The sequence below is a fragment of the Bufo bufo genome, chromosome 1 (genome assembly GCF_905171765.1).
Source record: "Bufo bufo chromosome 1, aBufBuf1.1, whole genome shotgun sequence".
In the NCBI taxonomy this organism is placed as follows: domain Eukaryota; kingdom Metazoa; phylum Chordata; class Amphibia; order Anura; family Bufonidae; genus Bufo; species Bufo bufo.
Window position 1 is genome coordinate 813,839,381 of NC_053389.1, and position 22,261 is coordinate 813,861,641.

A 22,261-nucleotide genomic window follows, 5' to 3' on the forward strand; every position below is an offset into this window, starting at 1 on the left:
GAACCAAATACCACAGTGCAGCACAATATACTGCCCCAGCAGAACCAAATACCACAGTGCAGCACAATATACTGCCCCAGCAGAACCAAATACCACAGTGCAGCTTGGGCGGCCCCTTGGTCATCAGCCCACTGATACATTTTCCTGTAGGATCTATGACCAGCCTGCCCCTGGATACATAACTGAGAAGAAATAGAGATTGGGGGTCATTTACTAGGACCAGCATTTTACGCCGGTCTTAGATGCCCCTCCTGCGCTGCTGTAAGACTTGTCTAATTTATGGAGAGTCGTGCACATGGCGAGAAAAAACGCTCCACTCCCTAAGGGTGCGGACACACGTTCAGGCTTTTTGATCCGTTTTTTTAATCCAAAACCAGGAGTTGAATGAAAAAAAGTGGAGAAGTAGTATTTTTTCCTAAAGTTAGTAAAGTTGCTGGGATCCAGGTTCCCGTCCTGGTCTCTACGACTCTCAAATGTACATGGCGCAAAACCGCCAGTGCGAGAAAATAATGCAAAAACAGCATTGCAACGCCATGGCAACTCATGACTTTTTAAAAGCCGAGTGTATTGCCTTATTCACACAGTCAGCGGGGCACATTTACTATCGTGTCTGCGCCTGTTTTCAGGAGTAAAAAAGCGGTTTCCGACAGTCCTATTTTTTAAGTCTCATTTACCAACTGATTCTGCGCCTGTTTAGGAGGCACTTGCGCCTTGTTCGTCCAGACGGGGGAAAAACGTCCTGCATGCAGTACTATTGTATCCGTCTAAAAAAACAGATCTCAAAACAGATTAAGGCTACATGCACACGACCGTATGTGTTTTTTGGTCCGCAATTTGCAGATCCGCAAACAAAAACAGGTGACATCCGTTTCCATCCTTTTTTTTTAACGGATCCATTGTAACAATGCCTAAAACGGACAAGAATAGGACATGTTCTATTTTTTTGTGGGGCTACGGAACGGACATACTGATGCGGAGAGCACACGGTGTGCTGTCCACATTTTTTGCGGACCCATTAAAATGAATGGGTCCGCATCCTATCCGCCAAAAAAACGGAACGGACACGGAAACGAACAACGTTTGTGTGCATGTAGCAAAAAACTGATGCAACAGGATCCGTTTTTTTTTTTTTTACAGGATCCTGTTTTTTTCTCTCTCTCTTCTTCTGACGGATCAGAAGGACAGAAAGCTAAACGGTGATGTGAACTCACCCTAAGGGCTGTTTCACACGAGCGAGTCCATTGCGGGAATCGCGCTCCGTGTCTGAGTGTGATCCTCCGCTCTGGACTTGCAGGAGCGCACGGCATTATAAATCATGATAATGCCGTGCGCTCCTGCAAGTCCAGAGCGGAGGATCACACTCAGACACAGAGCGCGATTCCCGCAATGGACTCACTCGTGTGAAACAGCCCTTAGGGTTCATGCAAACAAACTTATTTTCTTTCCGCCCTCTTTCAATTTTTTTGCGGAACGTGTGCGGAACCATTTACTTAAATGGGTACGCAAAAACAATGGAAGGTACTTCGTGTGCATTCTGTTTCCGTATTTCCGTTCCGCAAAATTAGTGCATCTCCTATTATTGTCCACAAATCACAGTCCGAGGCCCCATTCAAGTCAATGAATACGGAACTCACACGGAACACATCTGTATGTCATCTGTATTTCGCGGATCCATACTGTATAAATGCTATGCCAAATGAGCTCATGTGTTTGGTGATTAAGTTACGATTTCCGTTTCCAATTCACAAAAAACGGATCGCATACGGAAACCATACGGATATGTTTTGTGGAATAACGGAATAGAAGAGGACCTAAATCAGAGAGGAAAAAAAATACTCAAATACGGAACAACGGATCCATGAAAAACAGAACGCAAAACAACAATGGCCGTGTGCATGAACCCTAAGGAATTAATACACCCAAGAAATGAACACAAATCCCTTATGAACTCCACCACTGGACTCTGCATTGCCATATCCTCATCAGGTATGGATGGTGTCCAGCTGAGTGTAATGAAGGGTCAGGTGAAGTGATGACCATGTGATGGGAGAGGTATAAAGATCTCCTCCCTACACCGCTTCCTGGTGTGACTTCTTCTGTAGTCAGGATGTTGTTAGGGATTAGTTGGAGTTGGCTGCTTGTGGTTCTTCTCTATGGGTCAGGCTTTAGCAGTGCCTTGGTTAGACACCGGCGCCAGCCAGACACTCGGTGGAGGAATTATCAGCCTGGATGGGGATCTTCTAGAACTGTATCTGCAGTAGGTTCTCCTAGGAGAAATCCTTTGCCTCCAGTTTCTGGTATTGGGTCTCTAAGAGGTTCTAGTCCTGTGTCTGGATGGGGCCGCATGTATCCTGGAGTAGGTTTTCAGTCCCGACAGCTTACACAGCCCCCACCGACTATGCTGAACCCCTCATCCCCTGTCAGTGTGCATTGTGCTGAGGACAGTATGGTGGTGACTGTAGAGAGAGATTTCTATGGTAATGGTAGGATGGTGAATCCTTCAGACCTGGTCCTCGGGACCTGCACAGCTAGCTCTCAGGCTTCAGTTACTACTGTAGTCTTTCAAATTGCTCTTCAAGAATGTGGAAGCAACCTAGAGGTAAGTTGGTGGAGGACTAAAGGTCCCTTATAGTAGACAAATATGCACTGGGCAACATTTACTGTGTTTATCATGAAAACCCTTTAGGTCCTTTTCACTATGTTGAAATGGTTGTGGATAGAGATGAGCGAATTTCATATTCTGAATTATTTGTTTGCTTTTACTGGTAAAAGGTGAATTGCGTTATGGATTCTACTACCATGGACCATATAGCAATTTTATTATGACGGAATGCCTCTAAAGGCATTCTGTTATGCTTTCAGTTATAGATGTCTATGGGCTGCAAAATGGATAAGTTCCTGTTATGCAGGGAGGTCCTCTCCTGCATAACTGAAAAGGGACGGATCCTTTTTGCAGGCCATAGACTTCTATTATGATATGCTTCTAAAGGCATTCTGTCATAGAATTGCGTTATGGTCCGTGGTAACGGAATCCATAACACAATAACCCTTTTACCAGTAAAGCATGAAACTGTTTTATAACCGAAATTCGCTCCCCTTGTTGTGGACATAGATCTGGTTTCTTTGAGGTACATTAACCTTTTCTACAGCTTGTGCCCAGGAATGTTGGCTAGTTTTAGCCGATTATACTATGGTGTCATGATCTTCTGACGCAATAATGGACTTTCATAACAAAATCTAACCAGTTGTCCATTTCTGGCCTTGCAGTGTACTTGACCCACTGCTTTGACAAGTTTATCTTGTTTATCTTATAGGGTGGCCAGTTCTTACTAAATTTTTCCACTGATTTGGTTGAGCTTTTATTTTTTTTGTGCTTTGAGTGCAGACTAACCTTATTGTGGCTCTATCTCCTGAAGATGACTTCAGATATATTTATCTACAAGATCAACTTGTCTTACACCCCCACCACCGCCCCTAATGTGCCCATCATCCGGTCCAATCCTGCAGTGGTTCCCATCTGGTGTTACTACCCACGGTAAGTCTGTACCAATAGTAGGTTTTATAGCTATGTCTTCTAGAGTCTTCCAGTGGTGAAATGTCTTCCAGGACTTTCAAGTTAAGCTAGATGGTAGTTGAATGTGGTCACATTGAGACAGTTTGCCTCAACTAGCCATAAGACAGTCCTGTCCTGCTGGATCTGACTGGGACAGTCACAGCTTGATTCCACTTACATTATGAAGCAATGTTCTGTAGTATCTGTACTGTGATCTTTGGCCATGTAATGAGTATAGCAGCCGTACTGTCCATGTAGCCCCATCCTAATTATTGCATTAATCATCCTGCTCCTCTTCAAGGTTCATAATGACTCTGAAAGGGATCTTGACAAACATTCCCCTCTTGCTCTGTCAATACTAGTGAGAGGATTGGAGCTGTCTCCTCTCCTGGCATGTCTGTTTCACCAACTACTTACTCTCCATGTAGTAATTCTGGAGAACCTTAACTGTTACTGTTTTCTAATGGAAGTTAGCAGTATGCCATAAAGGTCTGAGTGTTCAGTTTTGGGGTGTCTGACACTATTCTATTTGTGCTGCCAGTCACTATGCAGGGACACTCAGATTGGCTTTTATTGCAAACTGCCAGCAATTCAATAGTAGGAATAATGGGGGAGAGGACTGTAACTAACGAGACACTTCAGAAATGTTCTGACCTGGGAATTGGTTACTAAAACAATTGTCTGGGGAGTAGACAGGCCCTCTTTGAATAGGACTTGGCTGGAGGACTCAAGGCAAAAAAAGTAGGTCAGCAACCATCAAACTCTTTGGTGTAAGTAGAGCAGGACTGGTAAGGGGGTCGTAACTTCAGTTAAAAGCGCTGCAACACCTTACATGGCTGGAACACCCCTAAGGCCTCAATGCCATAAGTGTCCGCTTCGCTAATTTACTATATGGTTGACAAGATACTTTACTGTCAACCTCTCAAAGGGCTTGTCCACCATTACAACCATGGCTGCTTACTTCCAAAAATCACCCCTGCTGTCCATTGGCTCAGCTCTATAGTGAATAGGGCTAAACTGCGGTGCACCTGTGGACACATGGGATGATTATGGAAAGCTGCCATTTACTTCCAATCATGTACAGTTGTCCTTTCATTTCTCTACTCTTCCAGATTTGGCAATGTAAGCAGCAATGCCATCAAGCCAACATGGGCTCCCTTCAGCACCACAGTGAGCTCAGAAGAAAGGTTGTCTTTCTCCTTGACTCTCATGACTGGTAAGACTCCTTCCAGTAGAGGAGGGGTGCGTAGTCTCTTGTCTTTTACTAATAGCCTTATTTTGTCTGTAGAGGACTGGAGTGCTCCTCGTCAATCACTGGTCTACCAGCTTGGTGAGATCTTCTACATAGAGGCCTTTGTGGACATACAGAACCACGTTCCGATGATGCTGTTTGTTGATAGCTGTGTTGCCACCCTTACTCCAGATGAGACCTCTAATCCTCACTATGACATTATTGCTTATAATGGGTGAGTTTCTGTTTTTGTTTTTACTGTTAATTCAAGGGCATTTTCACTGAAATAAATATCTCCTACAGGTGCTTGATCGATGGGATGCTAGGAGATTCCTCTTCAGCCTTTGGTTCTCCAAGACCTGAAGCTAATAAGCTTCGATTCACAGTTGATGCCTTCAGGTTCATTAACAGTGACCTTTCTATGGTAAGGACTAGAGATGGTAGTATGACCCTGAATGCCAAGCAATTAACTTTTTGTACCTGTCTTTAGCATCCTTGTTTTCACCCCACTAATTGGGGTTGAAAGCGCACAACTGGCTACTGTTCTAACCTGCACTTTTAACATTAACGAGTCTGTTGCCAAAATTGGATGTTACACACTGTTTACATGGCACTGTAGCACAAGTGCTATTGGTACCTTAGTTCTTTTGTGGTGACTTTCACCAGCTGAAATTATGTTCAACCCATATGCTAATGTTCTGTCCTAGGGGCTCAATACCAGAAAAGAACTGAGTTTTATCCTAATGCATTCTGAATGGAGAGTAATCCGTTCAGGATGTCTTCAGTTCAGTCTTTTTGCCTTTTCAGGACTGAGATAATACTGCAGCATGCTGCTGTTTTATCTCCGTCACAAATTCCAGAACACTTGCTGGAATGCCAGATCCGGCATTTCTTCCCATGCATTGATGCCGGATCCAGCCCCGAGTGTTCCGGCAAAACAGAACCGTTTTTGCGGTCTGCACATGCTTAGACCACAAAACATGTGAGAAAATAATGCCGGATGACACCGGAGAGATGGATCCAGCATTTGTCAGACGGATCAGGATCCTGTTCTGGCGACTGAACTGCCTGCTGGAATCCTCTGCCGCAAGTGTGAAAGTACCCCAAGTCTGTTGCATCATCCCCAGTACCGGCAAAGAACCTGCACATGGCAGTTCGCCGCCTGGGCATGAACGCTGGTTTCACACGGCGCATGTGCACTTGATTTATTGATGCTACTCCCCACAATGGGCATCAGTGACAAAACAGACTTACAGGGCAGGACAAGCAAGAGGTTGGGGAGTAGTAATATGGAAAAGGCAGTGGCCTGGGCACCTACATCACGAGCACAGGCCCCTGGACACTTGCCAGCCCTCATCTGCATATGGATTAAATGTTTTTCGGCTGACAGTCTAACAAAGGAACCTTTGGTACTTGAGCAAGAATGCCATGTAAGCAATGTGTAATGTCAAATTTTGGTGACAGACTCCCTTTAATGAAGGTAAATGTATTGGAATTTATATTCTCCTTTGATAACCTGATTATAATGGTATTCTGCTTGACACTATTGTACGTTAACTGTTTGAAATGAGAAACTCAATAAAAACTATTGAAACAGAATAATCCATATGGGAAACCTAATCCTTTCTAGTATGGGCCCTGAGGTTAACTTTTCCAGCTGTCCAAGATTATGAATAAATTATTTCTCATGAGATATAAACTGTAATTGTGGTGTCTTAGATCTACATAACCTGTCACCTGAGAGCTGCTGACATCAACCAGACCCCTGATCCAATGAACAAGGCCTGCTCCTACAACAAGGCTACCAGCAGGTAAAACCTTGCACATCTGAGTGTCTTCAGTTAGATGACTACACAACCCTAGATGGAGTCTTGGATAACAATGGATGTTCTCTCAATGGTTGACACTTTTCTTGCTCTTACAGTTGGTCACCTGTGGAAGGCCCCAGTGCGAACTGCCAGTGCTGCAACACTGGGAACTGTGCTACAGTTGGCAGCCGGAGAACAGCATGGGGCCCACAACCTGCCAGGTCAAGAGGAGTTGGGAAGAGAGATGTTGGTGAGTTCTTCATTCAAACGTCTCCTAAAGCTTCCATAAATGTGAAGGTATTTGAAAATGGGTGTTGCTAATTCTTCCACTAGGTTCTCATCTAGAGAAATACACTCTGGCCAGACTGGGCCCTCTTCTAGTGACTGGATCTAAGCCTAACCAGGTCTCCAAAGATGGAATTTCCCAAGCTTCCAGAATGGGTGTAGAAGAACCTCTGCAGTTGTGGGTGCTGGTGGCCATGGGCTCAGTCACTTCAGTAGTTGTTGCTGTGACTCTTATTGTGGCTGCAAAATGTCTTCTGAAAAAACTGTCTCACAAATAGTCAAGAAATAAAAATGGGTAAAATGTTACTTGCGTCTTTTTGTCTCAATCGATGGTACCAATGGTTGTATGGGATTGGCTTCATGGGACCCATAACTTCATGCATGGTCCAGCAAAACAGACCATCTCCTGGTGCTATATACATGAGTACTATGGGGCTATATGGAGGAATTTCTGTGGGTCACATGGAAGTATGGTATGGGCACATCTGTATAGAGCTGAGGGTGGTTCATAGCTCACACTTCTCAGGAGCAGAATAAGAATTAAAAGCTGCTCTCTGGAGGCTAAAATTGCTTTAGATTCAGACTGTTAATATTGATCAGGTCATAAAAGCAGGTCTGCATGATGCAGAGATGTGAATGAGGTTGCCGATCATTATACAGATGCATCTAAACAATAGTGGTACTTGATGCCTAAGCCTTATGTTATGGACCTACTAATTAACGAGGATCTATAATCTGGAAATTACACCTTCTCCCCACCCCCCCACCCCCCCAACAATGACACCTAACAGCCTTTAAGGACCATTTTGTAAAGATCCAAATGGAAAAACTGTGGTTATTTGATTTTCGGGTTGGGACATATGGATTTTCTCATGGCATAGCAATAGTATGTGCCCTTAAATGTCTGGGTGTGCGCTTCACCTTCAAAGAAGATCCTGGCTTGAAGTGCATACTTTTCCATTGACTGCTATGCGAATTCTGACAGGACTGCTGGCTCAGCTGTTTTTGGAGATCCCATATCAGTCAATGAAAAGGGTGGCATTCTTTGTTCTTGGCTGGACTACGTTCTTAATGTAGGTCCAGTGGTGGTCTTGAGACCCACACAGTTGCTTGGAACCCCTTGACAGTTGGACAGTGCAAATCTTTCAGCAGGACATGGGGCTTATAGCACCATCTCTGCTATTCATTATCTTAGGCCTCAGGCCACTAGACCTGAATCCTAGGAGTTGGTACAATAGGACAGGTGGTCAGCATGACTTGATGTGCCAGTTTTTAGTGCACTGCCTAACTTGATTTGCCTGCAGGCTGTCCATTGCAGAAGGCAACATGAATGGGGAGTGAGGCAAGCAATTTCTATTTTGGCACTTGGGAGGGGCAGTATAAATAAATGCAGCACTCCTGGGGCCAACCATACTGGAGGGGTGTTATAAATATAGTGGGCACTGTTGGGGTCCCAGCAGTGCCCACTTAGTAGTGTCTTGCAGCAGTGTTAACTTTATAGTGCCCCCTCTTTTATATAAAGAGGAGCACTTCCTGCAGCATACTAAATTGGGGGGGTCGCAGCAGGATAACACTATTGGGAACTAAAAGGAAAAAGATGGTCTGGGTGGAGAACATCTAAATCACTAGATGTACGATGCTGTATATAATGTCTAATTCAAATATGCTTTTAGCAGTAGGGTTGATGAAGGAGTTGGACTGGGAGCTTGGCATGGGGACGCTATTTAGCTTTTACCTCAAGGCTAAAATTGATCCAGGTCAAATTTTGTATGGATCTGATGCAGATCTAGTTGTGGACAGATAGGACTGCAGCCAGGAATAGTGAACTGAATAGGGCCCCCAGACATAGCTTTGCTTAGGGCCCAAGCCCTCCCCTTGGTAGGTCCTGCCTCTGGGACCCACTAGACACTGAACGCAAAATAGTAGGATAATCGTGAGGTCCACCCAGGACGTATATATGCAAAGTATTTGCTGTTTGTACAGTACCTGCACTGTAGATGAGACTAAAGATCATCCACAGACCGTAAAAAAAACTGCAGGGTATAAATTGACCTGCAATGTGGATCTTTAACCTGCAGCATTAATTCTGCAGATTTTCAGTGTCCTCTTTTGCAATGCATGGGGACCTTGCCCTTAGACCTTGTTTACAGTCAGGGTTCTGAGCCAAAACCTGGTGCTGGTCAAACACAGAACAGGTACAAATCTTTCCCTCCTGTCTGTGGAGCCTCCACTGCTGGTTTTGGCTCACTGATGAAAATCGCTGATCACAACACTGAAGTGTGAATGAGGCCTTAGAGAGGATACTTCTAATGGTTTCCACTTCTTTTTGGCTCAAAGCCAGTGTTCGTTACTCTAGACCTGTTTAGAATCTAAGTAGCAATCAGAAAAAGCTCAAAACTCTACAACACGTGTCTTACCATCCAGAGGATAGCTTAAGATTTTAGTGAAAACTCCTAAAGTAGCATGAAATCTGGTAATGCCAGTGGGCGAATAGGGGACACAGGATTTTGTGGACAGGTGCCAGCGGAACCAGCTCCAGATCAACGTGGGCAAAACCAAGGAGCTGGTGGTGGATTTCCGCAGACACAGGCCCTCTGCTTTGGTTCTGGTGAACATACAGGGAATGGACATTGAGCTGGTGGACTCTTATAAGTACCTGGGTGTTCACTTGAACAGCAAACTGGACTGGAGCCAAAACACTGATGCTCTTTTTAAAAAGGGTCAGAGCAGACTATCTGTTGAGGAGACTGAGGTCCTTTGGAGTGCAGGGGACGCTTCTAAAGACCTTCTTTGACTCAGTGGTGGCATCAGCCACATTCTATGGTGTGGTTTGTTGGGGGAGCAGCTTATCTGTGGCTGAGAGCCAGAGATTAGATATGCTCATTAAAAAGGCCAGCTCTGTCCTAGGTTGTCCCCTTGATCCAGTGCAGGAGGTAAGTGCCAGAAGAACTCTATCAAAATTACCATCACTGTTAGACAATGTCTCCCACCCCATGCACGAAGCTGTTGTGGAGCTGGAGAGCTCCTTCAGTGACAGACTGCTGCATCCTAGGTGCACGAAGGGACATTATCGGAGGTCCTTACTCCCAGCAGCGGTTAGGATTTATAACCATCACTGTTCCCAGAAACCCAGTAGTGAATTTTTTAAGTAAATTCTGTGTAATGTTTTTCTTGTATTTTCCTCTTTAACCCTTTCATGACCAAGGGTCATTGATGCCCCAGTGTACAGGTCAAATTTTATAAAACTGACATGCGTCACTTTATGTAGTAATAACTTTAGAACACTTATTTATCCAAGCCAGTCTGAGATTTTTTTTCTCGTGACACATTGTACTTTATGATAGTCATAAATTTGAGTCAATATATTTCACCTTATTTATGAAAAAATCCCAAATTTACCAAAAAGTTTGAAAAATTTGCTATTTTCTAAATTTTTAATTTCTCTGCTTTTAAAACAGTGATTCCTCATAAAACATTTATTACTTAACATTCCCCATATGTCTACTTTATGTTGGCATCATTTTGGAAATGTCATTTTATTTTTTGGGGACGTTAGAAGGCTTAGAAGTTTAGAAGCAATTCTTCAAATTTTTAAGAATTTCTAAAACCCACTTTTTAAGGACCAGTTCAGGTCTGAAGTCACTTTGTGGGGCTTACATAGTTGATACCCCCATAAACGACCCCATTGTAGAAACTACACCCCTCAAGTTACTCAACTGATTTTACTAACTTTGTTAACCCTTTAGGTGTTCCACAAGAATTAAAGGAAAATGGAGAATAAATTTAAAAATTTTACTTTTTGGGCAGATTTTCCATTTTGTTACATTTTTTTTTTCTTTAACACATCAAGGGTTAACAGCCAAACAAAACTCAATATTTATTACCCTGATTCTGCGGTTTACAGAAACACCCCACATGTGGTTGTAAACTGATGTAAGGGCGCAGAAGGAAAGGAATGCCATACGGTTTTTGGAAGGCAGATTTTGCTGGACTGGTTTTTAGATGCCATGTCCCATTTAAAGCCCCCCTGATGCACCCATCCAGTAGAAACTCCCAAAAAGTGACCCTATTTTGGAAACTGTTAGGTGCCATATTTATTGTTACTATTTTTGGGGGCATATGCCTTTTTGATCGCTTGGTGTTGTACTTTGTGATGTAAGGTGAAAAAAATAGCTTTTTGGCACTGTTTTTATTTTTTCCGGTGTTCACCTGAGGGGTTAGGTCATGTGATATATTTATCGAGCATGTTACGGACGCGCCAATACCTAATATGTACACTTTTTATTTTACTTTAACACAATAATGGCATATTTTAAATTAAAAAAATGATGTTTTAGTGTCTGTGTTCTGAGCTTTTTTTTTTTTTTTTTTGAGCAAATTTCTTAAGTAGGGTCTCATTTTTTGCGGCATGAGGTGACTGTTTTATTGGTACCATTTTGTGGGATATACGCCTTTTTGATCGCTCTGTGTTGCACTTTTTGTGGTGTAATGTGACAAAAATGGCTTTTTTGACAGTTCTTATGGTGTTTATCGTACGCCGTCGATCATGTGATATATTTATAAAGACTGTCATTATTACTGGCATCCCCATGCGGCGATTGAGGATGCCGGTAATGAATTCTAATAGGCTGACTCTCTCTGAAGAGACCCAGCGTATTAGAGCTGCAATTCTTATGTTGGCCAGCAGGTGGAAGGCCAATATAATAAATCTGCAATTCACATATTACTATACTGCTATTTGAAGTATGGTAATATTGAATAAAAAAAAAAGTAGTGAACATATTAGCCTCCTAGAGTGGCTACAGAAACATAAAAAAAGGAACCCACCCTGACATAGCACAGTTTGAATGGCGACCTGTATACTTGCAGGTGAGGGCACAGGGGCAGTTCCTGGGCTATGCCAAGTGTGCTGTCAGAGCAACCCACCGACTCCTGGCTGTGTGTATCTGTTTTAACTTGAGATGACACATGACGGCAGGATGACAGTGGCAGCCACTGCCCATTCTTTGGCGGTCCCAGGCAACTGTCTGTTGGCCATAGTGTAAAACAACTGTATTGCTAACAGAACGGATTAACTATCAATGGCGGTGCACTTGACAGTGATGCACATGGCGGTATAATACACCTGCCTTCAATAATGAGGAAGAGTAACTGTATCCCTAACAGAACGGATAAACTCTGAATGTCGGTGCACTGCACAGTGATGCACACAGCAATATACTGTATTACACCTGTCTTTAAAGGAGTTCTGCAATTTTTTTAAACTGAAGATTAATCCTCTGGATAGATTATCAGCATCTGATCGGTGGGGGTCCGACAACCGGAACCCCAGCCGATCAGCTGTTTGAGAAGGCAACAGCGCTGGTGTAACACCCCAGAGTTGTGTTACTTCACGTCTCTACCCCGTTACTATCTTCTAAGAGCTTTACACTGTCATCAGATGTGATTTTGCTTATGTCTTCCACAAATGTGCATAGAAATCCATGTTAAATGTAATTGTTCCTGTAATTTTCCTGGTTACCAGTAGGTGGCAGCAACACATTGGCAAGTAAAGCTACAGTTTAGTGAATCTAGGCTGGAATGGATTATTGTGAGAGAGGTGGGCAGTTCCCACATTCTGCAGCATGGTTGGAGAAGGAAGTTAGTGTAAGTGTAGCCCACCCCTGCTAGGGGTAGGGTGTGTGTGAGGAGATCCCCTGGATAGAGAAGACATCAAGGACCTAGTCTCGGCTGAGACTTGGCCATATACCCAGTGTGAGTAGATTCAGCTCAGCTGGATGAAGAAAGCAGAAAATTACAGACAACCGCCAGAGTTCCAGGAAGAAAGTATCCCCTGAGAATTAATCTGAGATAAGTCCAGAGATCTAGGAGAAGCCATATCCTCCTCATCTAGTCTGTCCCTGTGATGGACTGAACTGTCACTGGGGCTGCTGGAGAAGCCTGAGGGCCAGCCTCCTTCCTACGGACTATGGACCCAGAACTATGGAGACCCCCTCAGACCTTTTGGGGTTACAAGGAAGCGTCAATTTTGACGTAAATTTGTTTTCCCCTTAGTCCTAACAGCAGCACAAGTGGGGTATTCGCCCCTGTGAAGCTGGTCAGGACAGGCGGAATTTTTGCTGAATAAAATTCTGCATCATAAGTAATTAATTAATTAATTAACTCCCCCCTCCTTATATAGGCCGCCCTACACAGGGCTAGTTGCTTTTTTAACAAGTAATCATAACAGCATAGAGGGAGGGATATTTGTGTGCTGCTGTTAGGACTAAGGGAAAACAAATTTACGTCAAAATTGACGCTTCCCTTTCGTCCTAACCAGCAGCACAAGTGGGGAAGTAGCAAGGAACCTCGCACAAATTTTGGGAGGGCTAAAGGACTACTACTAAGTAGCTGGATTATCCACAGGAGTTAGAGAGCTGACCTATGGACGAGCAGCATTTAACACGGACCGTCCAAAGGCTGTTCCCTGTAACCGCCTATTCTCCAGGCGGTAATGGGAAATAAAGGTGTTTTGCGTGCTCCACGAGGCAGCCGCACAAATTTGCTCTAAAGGGATTAGTTTCCTTTCCGCATATGACGTAGAAACTGCCCTTGTAGAATGGGCAGATAAGAAGGATGGCGGTGGTAAGTCTTGGGACGTAAACGCCAGCTTAATAGCCTCCTTAATCCATCTGCTCAAGGTGGGTTTGGAAACCTTGAGCCCTCTGTTGTTCCCCGAATAAGAGATCAGCAGATTTTCTGATCTCCTGAACTCTTCCGTTCTATTTAAATAAATTCTAAGGACTCTTGAGATGTCCAAGGAAAGTAATCTCTCCTCCTCAGGAGTGTTAGAGGTAGGAGAAAACACCGGCAGTGTTATTGTCTGGTTGGTGTTCACAACGAAGGCACCTTTGGTAGAAAGGTAGGCAGAAATCTTAACAGGACCTTGTCCTGCAGAAAACTTAAGTATGGTTCCGCTGCCCCCAGAGCCTGGAGCTCCCCAACCCTCTTGGCTGAGGTTATGGCCAAGAGAAAGGTAACTTTGAGGGAAAGGTATTTTAAGTCTACCTGTTCCAAAGGCTCGAAGGGGGGGGAACACAACCCCCTTAGGACCACTGGCAGCTCCCACTCAGGGATTGGTCTCTGGATGCTGGGCCTAAGCCTCTGAGCACCTTTAAGGAACCTCTTAATTAGGGGGTCCTGAGAAATTGGCTTACCAAGGCATGCTGACAAGGCAGCAACGTGAGCTCTCAATGTAGATGGGCTTAGACCCTTGTCTAGACCATCTTGCAGGAATTGAAGAATCTCAGAGAGAGGAGGATCTGAGGAAACTACCTCTCTATCCGTGCACCATCGTATAAATATCTTGAATATGCGGGAATATTTCTGATTCGTAGAATCCGCTCTGGAGTGAGAGATTGTTCTCAGGACCTCCACCGAAAGCCCTCTAGCTTCTAGAAGGGACCGGTCAGTCTCCAGGCTGTCAGACTGAGTCTCCTCAGATCTAGACAGGGACCTGTGTCCTGATACACAAGGTCCTGTATTAGGGGAAGTCTCCAATAATTGCCCTGACTCATCTGCATGAGCTGGGTGAACCAAGACCTCTTCGGCCAGAATGGGATGATGGCTATCACTGAGGTCTGGTCTTGCTTGATCTTCATCAATACCCTTGGTATCATGGAAATTGGAGGGAATACATAGGCCAGCCTGAACCTCCATGTTATGGACAGAGCATCTATCGCTACCGGATTGTCCTCCTTGTACAAGGAGCAGAATTTGCTTACTTTGGCGTTCAGACGGGTTGCCATCAAATCGATCTCTGGAGTCCCCCAGCGTTGGACTATCCTGGAGAAGATGTTGTCGTTCAGGGACCATTCTCCTGGTACCGGAAGGCCCCGACTTAGACGATCTGCTACTATATTGAGATCCCCTCTGATGTGGACTGCCACTAGATGAGATAGATTGCTCTCTGCCCAAGATAAAAGTAATCCCACCTCCCTCAGGAGGGTCCGGGATCTCGTTCCTCCCTGTCTGTTTAGATAAGCAACCACAGTCGTGTTGTCGGTCCGTACTCTCACGGCTTGACCTTGGATGAGAGGTGAGAAGTGATTGAGGGCTAACCTCACCGCCCTTAGCTCCCTCAGATTGGACGACAGGAGTCTCTCCTGAGGATTCCAGGTATTCTGAACTGTATTGTGTCCCAGATGGGCTCCCCAGCCCAGAAGGGAGGCGTCCGTGGTCAGGATCACCCAAGTAGGTTGGGATAAAGGCATTCCATCCACTAGGTTCTTCCACCACCTGAGGGAGGAACGGACTTCTACAGACAGGGAGTGATTCCGATCTAGGTCTCTGGGTTTGCGATTCCAAACCGCTAAGACTTCCTCTTGTAGTGGCCGAAGATGCCACAAGGCCCAAGGTACTGCCTCTGCAGACGCTGACATGTGGCCTAACATCCTCATGAGAACCCGAATAGACACCCGTCTGGGGGGGTAGGAGAAACTCTGCAGCTTTTATTACTTTGTCTCTCCTCTGTGGAGACAGATATAGGGTCATTAGTTGTGAATCTATCACAAACCCCAGAAACCGCCTTGTGGTAGAGGGGACCAACTCTGATTTGTCCCAATTCACGAGCCACCCCAGGTTCTGCAGAGTGTGGAGAGCTTGTTGAAGCTGGGCTTGTAAGATGTCTGCGGACGCGGCTTTAAAAGCCAGTCGTCTAAATAAGGGACGACTTCTAAGCCGAGGAGCCTTAAGTGGGCGACCACAGGAGCCACAACCTTTGTGAAGGTGTGTGGAGCAGAGGAGATGCCAAAAGGCAACACAGCAAACTGGTAGTGCTTCACTACCTCTTTTATGCAGACAGCAACTCTGAGAAATTTCCTGTGGGCCGGACAGATAGGAACATGAAGGTAAGCGTCCTTCAGATCTATCGTCACCATCACGTCTGCCGGGTTCAGGATGTTTAGGACTGAGCGAATGGTTTCCATCCGGAAACGCTTCTTTCTGATGAACCGATTTAGGTAACGCAGATCGATAATCATGCGCCAGTCTCCTGACGGCTTTGGAACAAGAAAGATGGGAGAATACACTCCCTGACCGAGCTCTCGAGGAGGAACTTCCTCTAGGGCCCCTTTGACAATGTACTGGAGTACAGAATCTTCCAGGATCAGTTGTCTGCAGGGTGTTAGACGTCCTGTAAGGACGAACCTCTCTTGAGGCTGGGAACTGAAATCGATCCTGTAACCGGTGCTGATGACCTGCAGCACCCAAGGATCTGGGATTATTTGCTCCCAAAAATCTCTGAACAAAAATAAACGACCTCCTACTGGAGGATTCAGGCAGGGAGATTCGTGGGGAAGTGTGGGGGGTGGGGATGGGGAGGTGGTGGGCTGCCGAGAGTCATTGATCAGCCCTGCGGTTCCCGCGACCGCGACCTCTACCTCTCCTGTTATTTTCGGAACGTCTCTGGTTCCTCTCTCTTCCCTGGAATCTTCCACCTCTGCCTCTCCCACGTCCTCGAAAGGATTGCTGAGGGAGTGATTTTCCCTTCTTGTCTGCAAGATTCTCCATGAGGAGGTCTAGCTCGGAGCCGAACAACCTGCCAGGCTCGTAAGGGAGGGAGCACAAATTAAATTTTGATATGTTATCCGCCACCCAGGGCTTCAGCCATAAAGGCCGTCTGCTGGCAGCAGACAAAGCCATTGACTTGGCAGCAAGTCTTAGCTGCTGCTGAGACGCATCCGCCATGAAATCTATGCCTAAAAGGAGGGTTTTAAATTGATCCAGGATGTCATCTCTGGCGACTCCCGAATCTATGTCTGCCTGGATCTTCAGCGTACGGGCGCGAATGAAATCAGAGACCTCGGTACCGGCTATGGCCACAGAGGCAGAGGCGGACGCCGCAGTATAGTTACGCCTGAGCGAACATTCTGCGCGTCTATCCAGGGGATCCTTCAGGTTACTCCCGTCATCGGAAGGCACCAAGGTTCTTCTGGAAAGTTTGGCTATTGCCATATCCACCAGACCAACACACAGGACAAAATAAAAGCAACTAGCCCTGTGTAGGGCGGCCTATATAAGGAGGGGGGAGTTAATTAATTAATTACTTATGATGCAGAATTTTATTCAGCAAAAATTCCGCCTGTCCTGACCAGCTTCACAGGGGCGAATACCCCACTTGTGCTGCTGGTTAGGACGAAAGGGAACTAGGAACCCTGATATATGTGTGGAGTTTATATGCCACATATTTCCTATTGACCACTAAAGGTGCAGGGTGTGAATCCAGCAACACAAAAAGGGTTAACTCTGCACTGAGACTCCCACTGATTGTGTTAGTGATGGGATTAAGATAGCTGACTCTAGGAGTAGCCGACTCCAGTGTAGATGAGTAGATCACCCTAAAATACACTCAGGAGATAATCCCATCACATATGTCTCCTCTCTCACTATTCATTCATTAGGGAGGGGGTGAAGATGTCTGTTTGTATGTTCTTCATGGTTGATTGATTTATGTTGCTAGACTTCTTGAACTGTATATATACTGAGTTGGTCTTCAATAAAGTGAGTTCCTTCAACATAGAGCCTCATCTCATGTGTGGTGGGAGCAGCTATATTTACTCTGGGGATTGCTATTGGTATTATACTCCCCTGGGATTACAACACGGTTCTACCCATTGGATCCTGGTCTTGGGCCCAGGGTGAGTAGAAGACGGCGAGATCCCAACCAAGCTGTGGCGGTTTGTGGGGTCTGCAGTGCTTACGGTGTCAAGTGGAGTGCTTGGAGCCCTCGGGAAGCAAAAGGAGCATCCATCAACTGAGGTACCCAATCGGGGTGCCAGGAGATCCGTTACAGTCCTCACACAGCAGCAGTTAGAGATAAGTGCAGACGCTAACCCTGCCATAGTTACATAGCTACCAAGCAGACATTTTTATCCTGCAAGCTCTAAATTTAAAGCAGAAGTATTCATTCCTGCCAATGATTGCCAGAACCTACTGGGACCAAGAGAGCAAAGCTGTATACTGCTTGGATGCAAGTTACTTCAATTAAATAAACGTTTGAACTTCATCTAAAGGTCTGGACATCATTTGTTCTGCAAAGTTTCTCTATTGAAGGAAGATTACAGAGGCTCTACTGACATCAAAGGATGGCTTTGTGCTCTCTCCAATATGGCAGTACCAATTGTTTCTCTATTTTTCCTACTATCACTACACTCAAATTTATTGCAAGTGAGCCAGGAGCCAGGGGTCCCGCCGTACCCAGGTAGGAGAAACCGTGACACAATTATCACCTCCCTGTAGAGACATTATAGGCCCTTACACCGCTCTGGCTTCCTAATCTGGGACGTGCGTTATAACACCTTGGAAGAGCCCTGGGATAGTACCCTGCACACGCTGCAATTGGCGTCACAACAAATTCAGAACATTAACAACCCGTATCCTGGCCATTGCACTGGCAGTAGTGCCGCGGCCTTCTCGCTGTTTACCGCAGGCCCAGTGTCGTCACGACTAGTATCACTGGCCTGGGCGCGGCTAAGCTCCATTCAAGTAAACAGAGCTTAGCCCCGCTCAGGCCAGTGATACTAGTCGTGACGTCACTGGGCCTGCGGTAAACAGCGAGAAGGCCGTTGCGCTACTGCCAGCGCCGCTGCCTTCTCAAACAGCTGATCGGCAGTGGTCCCGGGTGTCGGAACCCGCCGATCAAATGCTGATGATCTATCCAGAGGATAGATCATCAGTTAAAAAAAATTGCAGAAACCCTTTAAGGCCTCATGCACACGACCGTATTTTGTTTCCGTGTCCGATCCGTTGTTTTTGCGAAGAGGATGCGGACCCATTCATTTCAATGGGTCCGCAAAAAACGCTGTGTGCTGTCCGCATCAGTATGTCCGTTCCGTTGCTCCGCAAAAAAAATTGTGCACGTCATCCATGGACCGCAAAACACATACAGTCGTGTGCATGTAGCCTAATACTGAGGCACAGTAACTGTACCGCTAACAGAACAGATTAACTATGAATGACTGCGCTGTGATGCACACGGTGATACATCATCCCTGCACTCTCCCTACACTCTCTCTGCTCTCTCCCTCTCCAATATTGTTCATTTAAACTGTATGGAACAACACTGTCCCTAGTGCATGAGCGCTTGCCCACGGAGACCGCACGGGATGAGGGTTTTAGGCTACTTTCACATCTGCGTTTTGTCCCCATTCATTGTCAATAAGGGCAAAACTGAACAAACCGGAACGGAGTGCACCAGAATACATTCCGTTCCAGTTTGTTGCGTTCCCACGCCGGACACAAAATTGCTGCAAGCAGCGTTTTTGTGTGCGGCAGAGGAATCTGAGCAAAGCCGGATCCGGCACAAAAAAGTCAATGGTGCCGGATCCGGGTTTTTTCAGACACGGTATTATGGGTGATGTCGCATTACTGGGATTGTCTCCCCTACAATGTCTTTCCATTTCTAACACATGCAGCCACCATTTTAGTTAAAGAGGACCTTTCACCTATTATGACACTGTGAACTAACTATACAGACATGGAGAGCGGCGCCTGGGGATCTCACTGCACTTACTATTATCCCCGGGCGCCGCTCTGTTCTCCCGCTATGCCCTCCGGTATCTCCGCTCACTAAGTTATAGTAGGCGGAGATTCCAGTCACTAAGTTATGGTAGGCGGAGTCAGGCCCTTGTTCTGCTCTAGCGCTGGCCAATCGCAGCGCAGAGCTCACAGCCTGGGAGGTTATTTTCTCCCAGGCTGTGAGCTCTGCAATGCGATTGGCCAGCACTACAGCAGAACAAGGGCCTGACTCCGCCTACCATAACTTAGCGAGCGGAGATACCGGAGGACATAGCAGGAGAACGGAGCGGCTCCCAGGGATAATAGTAAGTGCAGTGAGATCCCCGGGCGCCGCTCTCCATGTCTGTATAGTTAGTTCACAGTGTAATAATAGGTGAAAGGTCCTCTTTAAGCAGATAAGTTACCATGAAGGGGACTGGTCAATCGGGAGCTCGCTCATCTGTTCACGGCTTTGGTGACTTTACTCTTTGTGTTATCTTTTGTACGTATACATTTTATCATCGCTTAGTAAACTTTTTATACACCTAAAGCCTCATTCACACATCCGTGTTCATACTCAAATCCGTGAAGAGGTGGTCAGTGATGCCTCCGTGAAGATGTCGTAGCTGCGATAGCGCCGCCCCCCCCGTCATTGCACCCCTCAGATGTCGCGTTCATACATGATTGCGGCATCTGAGTGTAATTTCACACAGTTTTTAACAATAAAAAAAATTAGATCAAACTTACCGCCTCCATTTGCTTGCGACGGGTCTGCCGCCGCCATCTTGCTTGAAGATCTCGGCAGAAATCTGGCTGGCGTAATGATGTCATCTCGCGCCGCATGGGTTTTCGCCGAGATCTTCAAGTAAGATGGAGGCTGGCAAGCTGTCGCGAGCAAATGGAGGCGGTAAGTTTTTTAGACAATTTCAGGTTAAATCGATTCGCTGACACAAGGCATGAGGAAATTTGGTTTCTAGGCGAATCGAATTTATCCTGGAATTCGCATTGAATTCCACTTTGTGGGATTCAATTCGCTCATTTCTAGTCTGTGTGTCCCTTTTTTTGCTGCCCGTGTGTCTTCCATGTTTCACTGACATAGCACAGCTGAAAAATAATTTTCCAAACATCTCTTCCTAGTGATCCATGAAACACGGATGGCATCCGTGTTGGATCCGTGGTTTTCACAGACACAGACTATAATGGGCGTGATGGATCCGCGACAAAATACAGCAGGCATCCGTGCTAAAAACACTGATGTGTGAATACACACATTACAATGAATGGGGACGTGTGCTGGAGAACACGTACAGAACACGTACATGGAACATTGACATGTGAATGAGGCTTAAGTCACGTTAAAAGGGTTTTACCAAGACCTTAACACTGATGACGAGGGTTGGGCGAATCGCGCTTCGTTCAAAACTTTGTTTAAATACTGTACAGAGACCCGTATGTAAGGGCTGCACGGAGGGGAAATTCTCTAAGTCCGAAGTCTCGTGAGGCTTTTTTAGGTCCAGGCTCCACAGTGCAGCACAATGTACTGCCCCAGCAGAACCAAACACCACAGTGCAGCACAATATACTGCCCCCAGCAGAACCAGATACCACAGTGCAGCACAATATACTGCCCCAGCAGAACCAAACACCACAGTGCAGCACAATATACTGCCCCAGCAGAACCAATTACCACAGTGCAGCACAATATACTGCCCCAGCAGAACCAAATACCACAGTGCAGCACAATATACGGCCCCAGCAGAACCAAATGTAGTGTCCCACTAGATTGGCGTGGGCACTACACAAGGGTCAATTGGTGTGCGCGTTCCTCCTACTCACAAGGGACAGAAATGTCATATGTAATTGTGCAATCAATGTATTTTCTACTGTGTTTTTATATGCAATGTTCCCCTGTATGATGCAATAGCAGGCCTAGTTGGGTGTAGTTAGACATCCCAGACACTAGAGGGAGATAGGGAGCCCCTAGTATAAAGGTCCAGGCCCAGACAGGGAGAGGGAGTTCAGAGTCAGGAGTCTGCAGAGACAAGTTAGAAGGCACCAGCCAGTGATGTGCTGAGGGCCTCCTCCTGACATGCAGCTAGACAGCCCAGGCTTCTAGTTGTTACCAGGGGGCTAGTAGAGGGATCCTAGCCTACCTATGGATCAAGTGAGCCTCAGTTAGCTCAGAAGATTACCCCAGTAGTAGGAATGTACCTCCTGGGAGAAACCTGCAGCTTCCCAACCAAGCAAGGATAATACAAGTCAGATAAGTAACCTGATGGGCAGAGGATCTATAAAGTAAAGAGCAAGGGTCAATACTGGAGAGAGATTTATATACCAAGGATTAAAGCCAGTATTTAGGCATCCGGGCCTTGGGATCCAGCCAGCTAGAATAGCTGAAGGGGATAGAGCAGCATTGCACTGCAAAGCATTAACCTGTTGCACCCTCCAAGTATCTTGCATGATTAATTCCTGCCACTATTTAAAGTCTACCTGCTTGTGAAGTATTGTTCAAGGGACTGCATTATCATCACAATCACCTGTAACTGTATGTACAAAGTTGGACTGTGTTCACCAAGTAAAGAAACGTTTGGTTTATCCACTGAGTACTCTGTTATTCCTCCTATAAAATCGGTGTGCCACCGTTACCGGCACTGGCGTCACGAATCCAAAAGGGACCTTGCCCCAGGCACTTAAAATACCTGTAAAATCCAGGGCACCTCATCCACCATCAGGCCTGGTCCCCACATACCGAGGGTGCCCCAGAGGAACTGTGTCTACCTCTCTTTCACTGCTGCATGCCTGCCCAGGGTTCTCCAATATAGTGAGCAACCCTCGATTGCCTATAACCGTG

At 45.8% G+C, this 22,261-nt stretch overlaps 1 protein-coding gene across 1 annotated transcript; it reads left to right on the forward strand.

The window, feature by feature from the left end:
* The first annotated feature begins 2,107 nt into the window (after positions 1 to 2,107).
* Positions 2,108 to 7,155, forward strand: LOC120986599 (zona pellucida sperm-binding protein 3-like). Its single transcript, XM_040415259.1, has 8 exons — positions 2,108 to 2,599; positions 3,417 to 3,535; positions 4,666 to 4,769; positions 4,842 to 5,019; positions 5,088 to 5,208; positions 6,504 to 6,595; positions 6,709 to 6,842; positions 6,926 to 7,155. The coding sequence occupies exons 1-8, from the start codon at positions 2,108 to 2,110 to the stop codon at positions 7,153 to 7,155; spliced, it is 1,470 nt and encodes a 489-aa protein (XP_040271193.1).
* The last annotated feature ends 15,106 nt before the right edge of the window (positions 7,156 to 22,261 follow it).

What these genes read in the sequence shown, in the direction of transcription:
- LOC120986599 (XM_040415259.1), top strand. Translation starts at nt 2,108, where the DNA reads ATGTTGTTAGGGATTAGTTGGAGTTGGCTGCTTGTGGTTCTTCTCTAT. An exon ending in AATGTGGAAGCAACCTAGAG is followed by an intron (nt 2,600 to 3,416) that starts GTAAGTTGGTGG and finishes TATCTCCTGAAG; the next exon opens with ATGACTTCAGATATATTTAT. An exon ending in ATCTGGTGTTACTACCCACG is followed by an intron (nt 3,536 to 4,665) that starts GTAAGTCTGTAC and finishes CTACTCTTCCAG; the next exon opens with ATTTGGCAATGTAAGCAGCA.